Raw genomic sequence first — 17,444 nt, 5'->3', positions numbered from 1 at the left:
CACTTAAATTTTTTATATGTATATAAATATATATATAATTATCTTCTGTTTGATTGGTGGGGTTTTGTTACTGACAAGAGAGGGTTTATTTGCTCTTCAGTTTCAGGAAGCATGGCTAATATGGCACGTGCAATATTTTTTGATCATATTTATTTTATCGCTCATACTGGACTGGATACGTTACATTTTTAAGTTTCTTCTAATTTAATGTATGCTTCCTGATCAGTGCCGTGTCGTTGCATGTCCATTTTGGTGCATTGCAAACAAAATAAGAAGCTCTGTACTTTTAGCATCACACAACTACTGTAGGAATCAAGCTGTTCAGATGGTAGGCTTTGTTCAGCACTGTCATTTTTGTTTTTAAAACCAGACGAGTTTTCCCTTCTACTGCAACATGGTAAAGCGCGCCAACCTTCTCAATGTGCTAGGACAATAGCAAAGCTTTGGTTCCTTCGTTTACTCCTCATGTGACTTAATGTTCTTAAAATTTGTAATATTCTTAAAAAAATTATATAATAAACCTATCACTTTTGTGATCTTTTGATCCTTCAAATAGTTAGTGATTTTGGGGTGGCAGCAAGTGGATACTCCAGGAGGCTAGCTGAGTCACTGCAATTCAACAATTGGGTAGTCCTAATGGCTTCATCTGTGAGTTGCCAAGTTTTCCATTACAACACGACTCAAGCCTCTTGTTTAGTTAACATTACTGAATACGCAAGTTTGAAATATTGGTCCAACTCAAGTACGTTTCCGATACAAACCCAAAAAACACTGTTTCTACAGGTGTTTTTTATTGAACTGGAAATATTTTTAAGAAGATGTCCAGATGCCACCATGCTCCCGAATTCATACCTCGGCTGGGACAAAACAGTCTAAATGCTCCCAAAACCCTGTTACGCTGATTTAAGTTATAAAAAACACAAGCCATCGGTAAATGTGATAAATACATTTATTGATATTAAAATCTGTGAAGATACATCTTAATATTTTCATCTGTGCAGAATGACAGTGTACAATGTAAAAAAAAATATGCTAAAATGATCTCAAGTTAAAGCTCCAATTCATTTTTCAAAGTTTCTATTTTTTTGTGAGCCATCATTAACAGAGAACACTGCTTTCATAATAAGTAGGTTTTACCAAGGTATATATTTGATATTAATCATTACAGTTTAAAAACCGCCAATATAATGTGTTATGATTTTATCTTACTATTTTTAATATATGTGTAGGTTTGGGTACTGTCGACATGGTAGCTAAACATGTTCCTGCTTCCTTTTTCTGCATCAGCACCTCTTACTTATAAAAGGGCGGGAGGCCTGCTGCCTGTTGAGATATCTCATCTTCCAAGTAGAAGTGACAGAAAACCTTAGGGCAAATCAGTTAGTGAAGTCTCCTTAAAACCGCCACATGGTGTGTGAAAAACAATTCACGCAACGTATTGGCAGTTTCTGTACTCTTAAATAGTATCAAGACTATGTTAAATGACAGATACTTTAAAATATTTGATTGCTGAAGAGCTACAGCTCCCATGATCCTCAAAAAGCTTAACGAAATCTATGTGGTTTTATAACAGCTTGAGTCCTACCTCTATATACAGTCTATATACAAGATATAGCGACTGATTATTTTCCAGCAAAGTGTACTAAGGTTCCTCTTCTAGAAACAGGCTTGCAAACCTGTTGCAAGCATCATGCATGGACTGACCACGCGTGGTGGAGTTTTGCTTCGTGTTCTGTGCTTGTCTTTTTGCATTTTTAGATTTAGAAGATGCAGACTTGGTTCTACTCTGGAAACAGTCCGGTGGTAAGGAAGATATCACAGCTTGTATGAAGTCTTGATACAACGTTTCCAGTATAAGGGATGGCTTAAAGAGGTCTTCTGTAGAAGATGATGACTTTAGATTCTGAGTCAGCTGATGAACAAGAGGTCCATTATATATCCTGTCCAGGAAGGGGGAGGGGGGAAATCCAGTAGTTAGTATTTAATCATTTCTGAGTCAACAGAATCACACTTTGATGGCTTTTACATGTATCACACTGAAACATGTTTAACAGAACAAAGTAAGACAGCGATCATTTTGAGAAATATCTGATGTGCAGAAGGGCAACAAAATCCGAGAACTAGACGTTACCAGAAATCATGATGGACTGACTTGTGTCACGTCTCTTGCAACAGGATCAAGGTTTTTTTACCCAAACATATCTAAATATATAACCATAGAAAAGTGCAAACCGTAGCCAGTTTTATCAAACTAATATAATAGAGCTAAATCTATATAGGTGACGGTTTCTCTTAACAATGCAAGAATTCAGCACATACCCACCACATACTATTAAAACCACACACAAGGCACAAGGAGATTCTGTCACGCTATATGGCCATTTATTGCTTAAGCCAACACTGTCAAAGTTTAGCAAGGCCTATCTAATTTTACATCGCCGTGTTGCTTATTGTTCTAGCAGCAATCCTGCGATCTGAATGCCTTTTTTTTTTTACAGGACATACATCTGAGCTGCTTGTTCACTTAGTAAACTGTTTTTGGTGCACCGTATTTGTTTCCACAAAATATGACACATAGTAAGCTGGGTGACATTTCTTTTGGGTTCTATCACAGCGGGAAACCCCGGAGGATTCTCTGGGCATTATTTATGTGTCATTCATGTCTCAATCATGAGTACTTGATGAGTACCTAGGTAGCCATCATACCTCCTAAACTTGCAATTGGCAAGAGAGGGGCGCATTTGTTTTAGGGACTGTAGCTAAAGGCGGTATTTGCTACGATGAATCTTTTCATGTTGTCTACGGATAGTCATTTATGAAGCCAAGGCATTTAGAAACAGTATATTTATGCAATTTAATTTATAAAGCATTTTTGCCGTTTATGCATTGTAACTTAGCAAACACCAGCTCCTAGAAAAGAGCGACCTCAAGGTTGGAAAAAAAGAAATTTTCCACTTCTCATTGTTGCGTCTTGCCAAGGCACAGGTAGTGTGCCCATAAATCCTGGACCTCTCAGATATTTAAGTTAACAGGGAATTCATCTAAGATGTCACTTAAGTTTCTGATTATATTTTAAAACAACTAAATGGAAGTGTACGGATTTGATTTTAGAGTATCTGCTTATTTATGGATATTGATCGCTTTTTGCTCGTTACACACTTCCTTGGCAGCCACTAATGTATACAACAGGACTGACAAATGCAATCGGATCATTAAGAGCTTCTGCAGCCCCCACACCTGGTTACATCCGGTTCTTGCAGAGGTGAATTCAGAAGCTGATTGAAGTAGAGGCCACTCTGGAAGCAGCACTGCCACTGACAGAATATGTGCAGATCGTCTTTATTGGGCTTTCTTCCATACACATGTTCTTGCTTGAGCTTTCTCACTTGCTCATACACCAATCCAATCCCTTCCTCAACCAACTCTGAGTGAAGAAGACAGTGAAAGGTTACTAGTTCTTTTTTTTTAAATTCAAATTTTTTTATTTTGAAACATCAGTTGTAACAGGAACAATAGCGCACACACATAGATCAATACAGGACATTAAGAAGACAATCACGAAAAGTGGTGCCAAGAGTACTATACATATATAACATAAAAAAAAACAAACAAACAAAAAAAAAAAAAAAACAAACAACTGAAAAGCATGAACTAAACAATCCAGAGCAAATCTCGGCAAAAGGAAGCAGCAAGTAACAATCGGCTGAGCCGAAGAGGGGGTACAGCAAGTGGGACACACAGAGCGGGACACAGCCCGCGCATATGAAAACAAGACAGGAGTGAGCGATTATGTAGGAGCAGACCAACCAGGATCCAAACGGTGACGGAGCCAAGGCGACCAGATTTTCTCATATTGAAGCAGCTGTTGGTCATTTTGAAATGATAGCTTCTCAAGGATGTGAACACGGTCTACCGTTTGGAACACCTCCGACAGGCTAGGCACAGAAGGAGACTTCCAATGGCGAGCTATCAACAACTTCAATGCAAGGAAGAGATGTATGATAAGTTTCCTGGTGGGGGGGATCACAGAATCAGGAAACATATGAAGAAGGGCAACCTCTGGTGTAAAAGGGAGGTGAACTCCTAGAGCGGAAGAAATGAAAACATAGACAGCCGTCCAAGACGTGGAAATATGAGGACACGACCACCAGACATGTAACAGCGAGCCGATGGCCCGGCAGCCTTTCCAGCAGTCGGGCGAGCTGGATGGAAACATGTGTGATAACCGGAGGGGGGTGAGATACCACCTACAGGTCAGCTTTTTCTGTAGTTCAATGTGGTTCGCGCAATGTGTGACCCCTCTCCCAAGCAAGCATATGGGGATGCTTATTCTCCCAGAGGCGCAACAGGAGAGCGTTGTAGCATAGCGAGATCATACCTCTGGAAGGTGTAGATCTACAACATAGGGCCACCAAGGGGTGGGGAGAGCCCATGTCAACCAAAGGCGGTGAAGGGTGAGACTGTAACAGATGGCGAATTTGAAGGAATTTATAGAAGTCCCTCGAGGGGGAGCGAAAATTGGGCTTGTAAATCAATAAAAGGGCGTACAGTAGTTCTATGAAATAGATCGCCCACTCGGAGAGGATGAGGGAAGACCCATGTTGGAATCTTGAGGTCTGGGATCAGAAGTTCGAGTGAACTGAGTGGGGTGGCTTTCGTGACTCGAGACAGCGCAGGTGCGGCCTTCGCTACCTGGGACCAAACCTGAAAGGTGCACATCGTAGTGGGAGGCAAGGGGGGCAGGGGAGGGCGGAGGCGTGGGGGTAACCACAACAACTGAGCCACAGAATATGGGTGAACAAAAGAATTTTCCAAGGGAACCCAGCGAGGAAGTTCCTCCTGAAAATGAAAATAAGCAGCGTGGGACAAAATAGTTGCACGATAATAAGACTCAATATCAGGCGCCCCCAAGCCCCCCCGAAAGCGAGGAGAGACAAACGCCTGTCTAGAGATCCTGGACCTACCTCCGACATTAATGTAATCGGAGAGAGCAGATTGAATTTGGCTTAAAAAACGGCGGGGAATGGTGATAGGGACTGCCCTAAAAACATATAGTAGTTTTGGGACAACCATCATTTTAATCGAAGCAATTCTCCCCAACCACGAAAGGTCAAAGGAGCGCCAAGTATGCAATTTAGGTAGAATCTGTTTCCAGAGGGATATAATGTTGTAGTCATTTAATTTAGCCAAATTTTTGGGCAGTTTAATCCCCAAGTAGGAGATATAGTCTCTCCTCCAGTCAAAGAGAAAAGTAGACCTGAGATCGGCAAGAAGGGCAGAGGGTAAGTGTAGTGGTAGCGCCTGGGTTTTACTGAGATTCAGTTTATGATAAGAGATCTGGGCATATAAATCAAATTGCGTCAGCAAGGCCGGCAGGGAAACGGCTGGATTCGTGATTGCTGCTAAGACATCGTCCGCAAACAAACCAAGAATCGAAGCCTCTTTAGTGCGAGAGGGGAAGCCGGTAATAAGCGGGTCGGAGCGTATGCTTTGGGCTAAGGGCTCCAGAGCCAGCGTATAAAGCAATGGAGAGAGGGGGCAGCCCTGTCGCGTCCCATTTGAAATAAGGAAGGGAGAAGAAAGAAACCCGGAGAAACTGACAGAAGCTGAAGGAGAAGAGTAGAGTGCCATAACGGCGCAAATCAAAGAAGGAGAGAAAGCAAATTTCCGAAGCACCGCCGAGAGAAAATGCCAGTGTAGCCGTCAAAGGCTTTTTCTGCATCGAAGGAAATTAGGAGGCCAGGGGTCCGATTACAAGAGGCCTCCCAAGACAGAGAAATAAACCGACGAGTGTTGTCGACGGATTGCCTATGGCGAACAAAGCCCACCTGGTCTAAGTGCAGAAGAGAGGGGAGAAAGAGAGAGAGTCTATTGGCAAGAATCTTCGCATACAATTTAACGTCAGTGTTAAGAAGTGAAATGGGTCTAAAGTGGGCGCAGCGGTCAGGGGTTTTGCCCTGTTTAGGGATCGTTACGATATGAGCATGGAGATTCTCTTGAGGGATACGACCAACAGACATAAAAGATCGGAAAAGAGTCAACAGGTGCGGACCTAAAGTTGCAAAAAAGGTCTTGTAATAATAAGAGGGTAGACCATCCGGCCCAGGGGCAGAGTTCTTCTTCAGTTGGGATACAGTGACCCGCAGTTCGTCTAGTTCCAAAGGGGCATCTAAACTACGTAACATGTCGTCAGTGAGTTTAGGGAGAGCAACCGAGTCAAGGTAAGTGTTGATAGCATCAACAGAAGGTTGCGGAGTGTCCTTGTCACTAGAGAGGTTGTATAGAGAGGTGTAGTAGGAAGCGAACTCATCCGCTATCTGGGAAGGATTCCGAAGAGGCGAGCCCCCAGCAGAGTGGATAAATTGGGGACGCGACCGGGCTGACATATGGCGGAGTTTGTTCGCCAACATAGTGTCGGCCTTATTGCCTTTGGAATAGAAACGCTGGCGGAGGCGTAAGAGCATGTGCGCGGTGCGGTGTGCCTGTATAGTAGCTAATTTAGTCTTAACAACCTGAATATCAGAGATAAGGGAGGGGGAAGGGGCTTGTTTATTAAGCCTTTCCAGGTCGTATAAACGAAGAAGGAGAGCCTCTGTATTGCCTTCCTTTTCACGTTCACGTTTTAAATGAGAGGCGATACTAATAAATTTACCGCGCACCACCGCCTTATGGGCATTCCAGAGTGTGGCGATGGCCGTGACTGAGTCTATGTTTTCTTGGAAGTACATGTCTAAATGCGATTGAATGTCGGCAGTGATGGAGGAATTGGTAAGTAAGGAGTTGTTAAGGCGCCAGGAGCCTTTGCCCGTAAAAGGGTACGGAGAATTGAATGAGACATGGATAGGTGCATGGTCGGACCAATTAATAACGTCGATGGAGCAGTCTCTAATCGATTGTAGTAAAAACTTATCAACAAAAATAAAATCAATTCTTGTATATGACTTATGAACTGCAGAAAAAAAGGAATAATCCCTCTCAGAGGGGTGGCGGAGGCGCCAAAGGTCATAAAGCTGGTAAGAATGAAAAACTGAAGTAAGGGACGTGGCTAAAGACCGCACTTGAGAACCATATCTACCCGAGGGAACAGCGGACGTGTCAAGAATAGGGTCAAGAACAGCGTTAAGGTCGCCACAGAGGACAAGATAGCCCTTTTTAAAGGAATCAACCTTAGCTAGCAATTTCTTAGCAAAACGAAGTTGCGAGGTGTTAGGGGCATAGAACGAGACCAGCGTGTAAGTAACAGAATTAATAACACAATTCAAAATCAGATACCTCCCCTGGGGGTCTGCAAACATGTTAAGTAATTGGAAAGAAAGGCGGCTTGAAATAAAAATGGAGACCCCTGCCTTGCATGTGTTAGCCATGGAGTGGAAATGCCAAGGGAAATCCCACGCAAAAAAAGTATTCGGTTTGGAACGTTTAAAATGAGTCTCTTGTACGCACAAAATTTGGGCATGAGCTTTCTTGGCCTCAGAGTACAACATTCTCCGTTTGTGTGGAGTATTAAGGCCATTGACATTGACCGATAGCATGTTAAGAGACGACATCACATCAGGGAAAGGTAAGTGCGGAGGAGTAGGGCCATGCTAACGAAAACAGGCAAATGTCGTGTGGTGCAAAAACAAAGCAGACCCCCAGAAGAGGAAACACAATAGATAATGTGAAGGAGAACCGCGTCCAAAACAAAAATATATAGAATCTTTGCGGAAAAAAGTAAATAAAAAATGTGTAGATAAGCTGCACGCTGCGGCAGAACCATGACACAAAACAAGGAATAAGGCAAGAAATACAGGTGTCGATGTTGCCCCAGAGGGAAGTCACTCCAAAAAGGAATACCCCAGAGAGAGATATGCCGGAAAAAAATAATATTAACAAAAAAATACACAGAAACCGAGAACCAACAACGGTGAATGTAGTGGGGAAACAAAATGCGACCCATGTTGCGAAGGGACGCTTCTTGGGGGGGGACCCCGACTGTGTACACCAACGAACCGTGGACACAGGGAGGTAGGGGAGAATACCCACACAAAAGCAGGGAGGGCTCCAACTCTCAATGGCCATCAGAACAATAAAAAAAAAAGGGGGGGTCAATACAATTACAAGGTGAACCAAAAATAGGTAAACGGACCTAAAGCATAGAAGGAAGTACGTAAGTATAGCAGCTACCGGATTCATGGTCGGGAAGCCGATCGGCTGGGGGGAACGGTGGCCCACTCGCGCTGCAGGTGTTTTGGTGGGGAGCGTCGTGATGGGGAGCTGACCGGAGCGAGGTGTGGCGTCGCGGACGCATCTGTTGTGACAGAGAAGCCCCATTCCGCTAAGAGCCGCAGGCCTTCCGACGGAGACTTGATGGTGTAGGCTGCGCCATCTTTGGTCAGCAATAAGCGCGTGGGAAAGCCCCATCTGTAGAGAATGTTGTGCGAGCGTAGAGCGGAGGTGACCGGCAGGAAGGATCTGCGTTGGCGAAGTGTAAATTGCGAGAGGTCTTGAAAAAATTGTAGATGGGCAAATTGGTCAGGAAGATCCCGTTTGCGACGCACCTTTTGCAACAATTTTTCTTTCAGGTCATAGAAGTGAATTCGGAGAATGACATCGCGTGGAGGAGAACCTTGCAATGTTGACGGGCGAGGCAGTCGATGGATCCTATCAATGTGGACATCGTCCGATGGCAGCATATCCAGGAGGGACCGTATCATGTCGGAAACGTAAGTACGAAGCTTGTCCGGAGTGACATCTTCGCTAATGCCCCGAATACGGAGGTTATTTCTTCGTGAGCGATCCTCCAAGTCGCTAAGTTTAAAACGAAGACTCTCCACTTCTGCTTGCAAAGACGAGCAGGCATCCGCCACCGAGTTGTGAGCCGAAGTAAATTCATCCATCTTATCTTCCAGATGGGATGTACGGGTGCCCAGCTCCTGGAGATCCGTATGAATTTTAGAAAGTGCGTCCGACATATCAGATTTGAAGTGTTGCCGCATCTCCTCCAATAGTCGCTTCATGGAGGCAACAGTGATGTTGTCATCCCCAGGGCTCGGAAGTGGAGGAGAGGGAGAGAGTGGTGCAAGGCCTAGTAGGGCATCCGGGCATTCCCCCTCATCACTGACGGCCTGTAAAGCGCGGGAAGGCGCTTTCCTCCGAGACTTCGGCTCAAAGAAGGTAGGTGCAGCGGAGGTAATTTGTTTCGGTTTGTGTGCCGACATCCCGGCGACAAAATAGTTAAAAAAAGGACCGAAAACAACAAAAAATAAATAGTTATATTGGTAAATGTAGGCCAAGAGGTGGAGGAGCTCCCGCTACATGCGTCCTAGTCGGTCGACATCCAAACCCCGCCCCCCAAAGGTTACTAGTTCTAACGTACCACCAGGCCACTTAGAAAGAGCCTGTGTAACATGTCAGGATTTTCAGGATTCCGTTAGGTGTGTGAGACTAGGATATTTTGAAGGAGCTGTCAGGGACAGCTGTTAACTGGCCAGTTAACAGTTCTGACCATTATAAACATTGCCTTGCTAATTATGGCGATTAAAAGAAATCTTGTTAGATGAGGAAAAATTGTAATATAGTCAGAATCAAAATCTTCTTGTAGCTTGCACACATGCAGCAGAGTCGTGTCAATACAAGAAGTTTTTTTGACCCAACTGCTTTTTTTCCCTTGGTCCATTCCTATGTAAGAAGACATCATAATTAAGTCACATCACTAGTCAACACTGATCCAGATTCCTAGTAGAGCAGATGGTTGTACCTGCTGGATGACACAGCCTCTAGGAAAAGGTTTGCTTCACTGTTACCATAAAAATATCATTGCCCCTTTAAACTTGGCCCAAACTAGGAGTGTCATCCTCTACGCTTCCCTTTTTTCTTTGGACTCTATGACATCACATACTATTTTCATGTGTGGATACCTACCTGGTGTATTCAGCATTTTGCCTGCTTCCCCACAAATGATTCCCATCACAAGTGCTCTCAAGTGATGCAGCCTCACTTTTGGGTTAGCATTTCTCACCCAGAAACAGGTCACAGCAACCGTGAGACGATGGGCTGGAGGCACAGATTCCAGAAAGCTTAACCTCCCTCCTAACGTGTCTAAGAGCAGTTTCACACGTGTTCCTAAAGAGACCTAGAAACAAATGGTTTTTCATTTTGATTGTTGTTGTTGTTGTTCTGCATAAATCCAAACATGGTGGTGCATTTATCATCACTAATGAAATACTGAGAACACATGAATTGTACACCTTTAGAAGCCAACCTTTATTAGGAGGTAAGGCTCTCATTGTGTGTCAATTTCTGCCTTATGTTAAGATAGGTATAGCCTACACTTGTTTAACTTCAATTGTTTTAAATTAGATTAAATGTGTTATAGCTCACCTCTTCTAAAAGTGGAAATGAACTATTGGATGTTATGTTGCACGTGATGCTATTTTTTTGCCTGCACTACTGTGGAAGTTCACCATGGAGTTACAGATCAGAAAAATGTGTAATGTGCTGCAGGAAGATAAAAATAAAACATACATGGAAAAATACAGTAAATTAGTGTAGACAAAACCCTTTTTTCTATACCTCCACATCATCATTAAGTAAGAAGACAGATAAAATATTTCAACTTCAATTATTCTCCTTTATCCTGCTTATACCATAGTAGACCACCCCAGCAACACTATTATTATAAAATTACTATTACGGACTATACCCTGCAATATCCTAAAGAAGTGCAAGTATACGAATGCATCTTACCATTCAATCTTACATACTGGACCAAAGAATCCCTGAGCAAGCCATTGCTTGGGTGCCCCAAGTAAATCACAAGAACATTCATTAAAATCTCTCTTTTCTTCTTCTCTATACTTTGATACAATTCCCCAATGTACCTAAAGGTGTTGCTTCTCTCAAATGTATTATATATTATAGGTAAATGTTCAGCATGTTCTTGGTGCAAGAGCACGGGACCATGTCCATCTTAGCATTACCATGAACCTGGCTTAAGTACCTGTGGTAAAGCAGAAATAAAAAGAGACGGCAGCTGTGGGCGCCTGTATAATACTTGGCTAGAGGAGCTCTCCATTTTGTCTACCTTTAAGATGTGTCTATACGTACCTTGCTCCATTTTAACATTAATATTGTAAACCTACCTCTGGTAGGCTCTGCAGAGAAAGATCTTCACTAAAGTTACTTGAACTAATAACTGCTTCAACATAATTTTTTCGAAGAGACGTTTCCAGACGATCAAATTCAACCACAAACATTTTGTTGGTACGCTCAGTTTGATTTTTGTGTTGGGAATTATGGTACATGTTCAAAAGCAGTCCATAAAGAACTTGGCGGATTGGCTGTGAGATCAAGTGAGCAGAAGGCCTCTTTACATCCTCAACTTGGACATGAAGAAATGTCCTCTTCAGTACCAGGGCATCACTAAGCAGAGGTGCTATTTGACCTCTTGCTAAGGCACTTCGCACCCAATCTGGCAAATTTAGTTGGACTGCTGTTAAAGAGATGTAAGAACTGTCCCGAAAAAAATACTCAAGGTTGGAGACACCAGATAAGTTGTATTCTTCCATGGCAGAACAAAGAAGCTCTCTGATACTATGCCTATCCTGCGCTCGGAGGTATTTCACTACATTCTCCATGGCCTCTTCTACTGTTGCAAAAGTAGACAACCAGTTTAACAGACCATGGATTCGCGTGTGTTTTCTCCCACCATGGAACGAACAGCCTATAGGCAAAGTAACTCTGCTAAAAAAGGTCTCTAAAGCAGGGAGATTGATGTAGTCATTCCCAGTAAGTACGGCAAAAAATGGGAGTAAGGAAATGTTCATGTTGTTAAAGTAGCTGCAAAACTGTCGGGCCGAGAAACATCTTGCTGGAACATAACATTCTTTGTTATCCTTTGAAGGGACAATATTTTTCCACTGAAAATAACTGAGGGGACAGTATCCAGCTTTAATGTCAAAGATGCAGAAGTCACTGTCGAAAGTCAGAATGGGGCAATTCCACACATTGGCCAACTCTACGATTTCCTGGTCAGCTTCAGCAAAGCATTGAACGAAGGGTATCTGCAACTTTTTCAAGACCTGCAAAAATACATCTCTCACCATGAGAGGAAGTAAACTGCCCCCTTCTCCTATAGAAAGACTCTGAGCCATTTTGATTTTGTCCCTGGCACGTTGCTTTTGGGTCGCAAGCTTTTTATCGGAGATGTCACATCCACCATCTAAGACGACGTAAGCATGGATGTTACACAGCGTCAGACTTTCAAAGAATTTATGTACGAGTTCTGCGAATGTATCATAACTCCCGCCGTGTACTTGTTCCAAGCCTGAATCTAAATACAATTTGTGGTAAAGGTTGTTGCCATCTATGATTATTTTTGTGTTTCTCAGCTGCAAATCGTTCAAGAAACAGTGATTGGATCCCACGTAGCTCATTAACCCCTGGATTCCCATACTGTGGATTAGTGTCAAAATATCTACAAAAGAAATGGACAAAATACAGTTGTAAAAAAAAAAAAAAAAAACACTACTGCAGAAGACAATAACATAACCTACAGTTCAGGAGGTAGCCTTGCCAATGGCATGGAAGCTGGGGGTAGCTAGAGTGAATGTATATATCACTAAAATAGATGCGAACTATGTTAATAAAAAGGTACATAGACAACTGAGAAGTAGATGTGGCACACGGGGCATTGCATTATTACATTCAACTCCCTGCTCCATTATGAAAAAAAAATAAGTTAAAACAGAGAAGCATCCTTAGATACATTTTAGAAGTTATGTACAGCGTAAGGTTTGTGGTTTGGTTGAAACGGTTGCATAATGTATCACTTTCCTGCAACGATATCACCTCCTCCTGTAGCTGTCTGAAGCCAAAACTTAAGATTTCTCAGGATAAATGAAAACATGAATATCCCTTACAGGTATCACAAGAATTACTTACCAGACAGAACACTTCTGATTAGATCTGATAATCAATCTCACATCAACAGTCGTCTAAGCAGTAGCCAACATTAAAGACACCATCATTGTAGTAAGGCAGCAAAAAGTAAACAAGCAAGCACTGACAATCTGTGATTAAAAGACAGAAAATAAATCTGTGTTTTCATATATATATATATATATATATATATATATATATATATATATATATTAGATTAATGTATGAAACTAGAAAAACAGTGGTAATAAAACCAGAACTTTCATGGTACTGCATAATTACAATAGAATGCAAAAACTGTCACTAAAACCATTTACCTAAGAGTAAGATTTTACGTGGCTTTTCTATGCAAATCTATTTCAACCTCTTGGCAGCAAATGATAAATTAAAAGAAAATTCACAGTAAAATATATTGCAGCTGATCTGTAAATCTCTATATAGTAGAGAATGGGAAGACAGATTATTAATAATATTTGCATTCATGACATCATTAGAACCGGCCAGTCGTCCACATATGTCTTCCTCCAGTCAGCTAATACATAAGCAATAGTAGTTTAATTCCGGACTAGGGCAGATAAACTCGTCTCCGGGTAACTGGCTATGACGCAGTAACCAAGGGACATGACGTAATATACAAAAGGAAAGTCCCAGTGTTAACACCTGCCATTACTATTGTGCTGTGACAACACAGGAACTGCACAACACATGCTGCCCACAATTCCAAGCAGTTGAAAGAGAAACCCTCTAGAATTAAACCGGTTTGATAAAGGTTTTATTTTGCGAGCCACAAGTATTTTCTTCATTATTATTATTATTGAAGCGGCCTCACGTGTTTTCCAAACATGCGTAAACAAACAAACCCGTAATCCGGATGCTGCAGGACAAAGGGTCTAAGCGGAAGCACAGTGACGTCACCGGCAAAGAGGCGTATCGCCTTTAGCGAAGCTCGGCCGGGCGCCAGGGGGGTGGTGGAGCCTGGTGGTGACGTCCCGTTGCTATGGTAACGGATCTGTAAACAATGAGCTGTGAAAGCCGAGACATGCGCCTACGTTGAGGATTTTGGTCAGACACCAGCATCAGAAGCTGAAGCGTTAGATCCGCAGTAGCCGACATTAACCTCAGGTATTACAGGTGCTGCTGAATTTAGACAAGATATGAATTGATTCCTCACACCATTTTAAATAGCCGAAGAGGGAGGACATCTTTGTTTTGGAGGCGTGGCTAAGGGCGGGGCTATACCAGACTATTTATTTATCTTTGTGATCTGTAGCTATAGTTAGTTATAAAACCAAGTGAGACAGTTAGATGAAGAATAGTGTATTCTATTCACACATTTTCTGTTGTTTCTATGCACAGTACCTTAACTTTTAGGCCAGTAGAGCACTGGGATACTCTCATTCCTGCCAAGCATTTTACAAAAAACAGGATTTGGGGGGATTTGAGGCCAAAAAAGAACAACTGTCCCTCTTAAAGACAGACACTTGGGAGGTATGTTAATTGCCATCTGTAGTATGGTAAGCAAATAAACCTGTTACTTTATATTACCCCTTCACATCAAAGGACGTAGTTTTACGTCAAATACAGTTGACGCCGGAGGATGTAGTACGAGGACCTGGCCTTTTAACTCCTTCAGGCCCTGCAGGGGTATCCTGTCCTCTGCTAACCTTCTAGTTGATGTCAGCAGTTATGTCTCCTGAAAGAGAATGTCTGATCGGGCGATCAGCATTCCTTATGTGACGGGTAACCGGCACTTGGTGTTACAATCAATTGGTCAGCAGGAAGCCAGCAATGCTGGCTAATGCTGACAGGAGGAGTCCAGACTGTAAAAAGAAAAAAAAAACACATACCTGCCGCTGCAAGAAAGTCAGAATGTACATGCATGTCCTAATGCATCTATAGGATGTTCATGTATGTCCATAGGGGACTGAAGGGTTATGTATTGGCAAGTCTAAATCTCTGCCACAAGCTGAATCCTCAATTTATCCTACATTCGTACCATAGCAGTAGAGAATGGATCACTAAAAAGGTAAACAAGGAAATGATAAGAAGAACTCTTTTTTACCACCAATTAAAGATCTTTCAAACTCTGCCTCTATAAAAACACTAGGAACAGTGAAACAAAAGCAGACTGGTTGTAAGTAACTGAAAAATACCCCTCATCTTATATTTGAGGTCATCTTATAATCGGACCTCAAATAGAGGTCTGACTATAAGACTAAAATCCAGATCCCCCGCAGCGCTGCATGAGACCTGGATCCTCCTCTCTGGCAACCTCCGCTGCTGCCCGGCACTTCCTCTAGGGTTTCTATGACTGAGCAGCGGCATGACATGATCTTAGGGTGCTCCATCATAGAAGCCCCAGCGGAAGTGCTGGGCTGAAGCGGAGGTTGTCTGCACGCATCGCGCAGACGTTCACTGGCTGCCAGATCAGAGGATCCCCCGTAGCGCTGCAGGAGACCTGGATCCTCCTCTCTGGCAGCCGGTGAACGTCTATGCGAGAGTGGCATATAGGGGGGTATAAGGCATATCTGGGGGCAGAGTGGAATATAAGGCATATCTGGGGGCAGATGTGAATAACTGGGGGGCAGGTTGGCAAATAAAAAAAAAATGAATTTTTCTCAATCATAGTTTTTATTAAATATGAAAAAATTGTTTGCATGCAAATTAATATTTACTAGTAAAAAAAAATTCCTATAGAGGGTAGTCTTATATTCCGGCTTTTTTCCCCCTAAATTAATATTCAAATCTTCGGGGTTGTCTTACAATCGGGGTTGTCTTTTAATCGAGCAAATACAGTAGATAAACAGTTATTTATTGGGGAGACTGTTATTTAATACAGTGCATAACAAAAAATACCAAGGCCCCCTTTCAAGACTTAAGGTGGGGACCTCCAAACTCCTCCTATTTACAGACACTAATGCACACACATACTTACAAACACTGACATACGTACACACACACACACACTGTAACATATTAACACACAGGCAACCATACTTACATATACTTAGTAACACACATTACTACTCATATGCAGACATAGACAGTAACATTCTTACACACAGACATAATAACACACTTATACACAGTAACATACACATACATACAGCAACATCATTACACACAGTAAAATGCATACACATAGCAACACACACACACATAGTAGCATATTTTCACACACAGTAACACGCTTACACATGCACTCTGTCTCTGATCATTCTTAATTCCATTGAGTCAGGGAGACAGTAAATTAATTACACCCCATATCTATTCTACATAACAACAACTTGTTGATGTCACACATCAGTTACGGATGGAAGCTCTGCTATTAAACCCCAGTACGTAATTGTAGACTTCACATATTCCTTTGTCTTAGTTTGAAACTGAAAGACCATGCAACGTAGCACTGTTGGGAAGAGGATGTAAATGAGAACCTTTAAATATTTATAAAATAAAATACAATTAGTGTCACTTCATTAAGTATATTATTTTCTGTATCTGCCTCCTGCAATGCCCCATGGCTTCATCCTCATTCAATTTCAGTGATGTATCGGTGCAGATTTGATGTCTTGTTAACATCTGAAAACACCCAGGGAAAATGTAACGTATATCTCAAGTGATTCACAGTGCTTTGACAACTGAAAATAACTGGTTTCTTTGCTGTACAGGAAAAAAAGGTTCTTATTAATGCTAATAGTATACTATTAGACTGCGGGTATGTAAATCTAAACACAAAGAGAGGTGGTTAATGTAAGCATTAACTGGTTCAGAAAAACCTCGATCAAGAGTAATCCCTAGCAATAAAATAACAAAATAAGTTAAATACATGAAGTTGGCCACTTCATTTTTATGGATCTTAAAATGTCTGTAAAAATGGCAAGGTGATTCTGAGTAGTGATCACATTTATTCAATGTATTGTGATATGTGCTTAGCTAGAAAACGTATAGGTATTATCTTACATAAAAGACGTAATCTCTACGTAAAAATGTGGCCACAAAAAAGAAAACCCTCCTGCCATTTGTAGGCTACTCATCGTAGGCTCCAAACATTTTAATAATACATTTCCCAGTGATTTTGCTAGCATAATGTATGTGCAATATGTCATACTTACATGTAGCTGACCTTGTCATCAACACATTTGTGGATAACAGGTCCACCTTAACCAGTAAGTGGAAGAGAAGACAACTCAAAGCATAAGCAAGGAGCCAACCTGTATGCCACTGTCCACATTATATTATTAGCATTAATATCAATGTTGGTATTAGTAAATAACACAGTGCATTTTATTGTTGGTTTCTATGTACTGGTAAGGAGCATCTAAGTGTCATGGAAACTTGGTAAAAACCTTTTATTGAGCCTTGCCGCATGTTATAAGGGCCCTCTTTTGACACACAAAACCCAGGTCAACACTTTCACATTTACTTTGTCATCTCAATTGTATCATTTGCTTTTTTAAGGTCCCAGAAGTGTGAAATGAATAATATGACCAGCGTCTTTGCTATTAACTGATGACGTTGTGACA

The 17,444-nt window shown here is 41.9% G+C and overlaps 1 protein-coding gene across 1 annotated transcript; it reads right to left on the bottom strand.

Annotated features, from left to right (window-relative positions):
• Positions 1-1,642: 1,642 nt before the first annotated feature.
• LOC149300713 (single-strand DNA endonuclease ASTE1-like) lies at positions 1,643-12,434 on the bottom strand. Its single transcript, XM_089484766.1, has 5 exons — positions 11,124-12,434; positions 9,904-10,114; positions 7,256-7,285; positions 3,238-3,409; positions 1,643-1,940 (listed from the first exon to the last, which is right to left on the bottom strand). The coding sequence occupies exons 1-5, from the start codon at positions 12,432-12,434 to the stop codon at positions 1,643-1,645; spliced, it is 2,022 nt and encodes a 673-aa protein (XP_089340892.1).
• Positions 12,435-17,444: the final 5,010 nt, after the last annotated feature.

Source organism: Sceloporus occidentalis, unplaced genomic scaffold (assembly GCF_023333645.1).
Source record: "Sceloporus occidentalis isolate IW3139 unplaced genomic scaffold, rSceOcc1.0.p SCAF_23, whole genome shotgun sequence".
Taxonomy (NCBI): domain Eukaryota; kingdom Metazoa; phylum Chordata; class Lepidosauria; order Squamata; family Phrynosomatidae; genus Sceloporus; species Sceloporus occidentalis.
The sequence above is the reverse complement of the archived record's forward strand: the minus strand, read 5'-3'. Positions and strand labels throughout refer to the sequence as shown.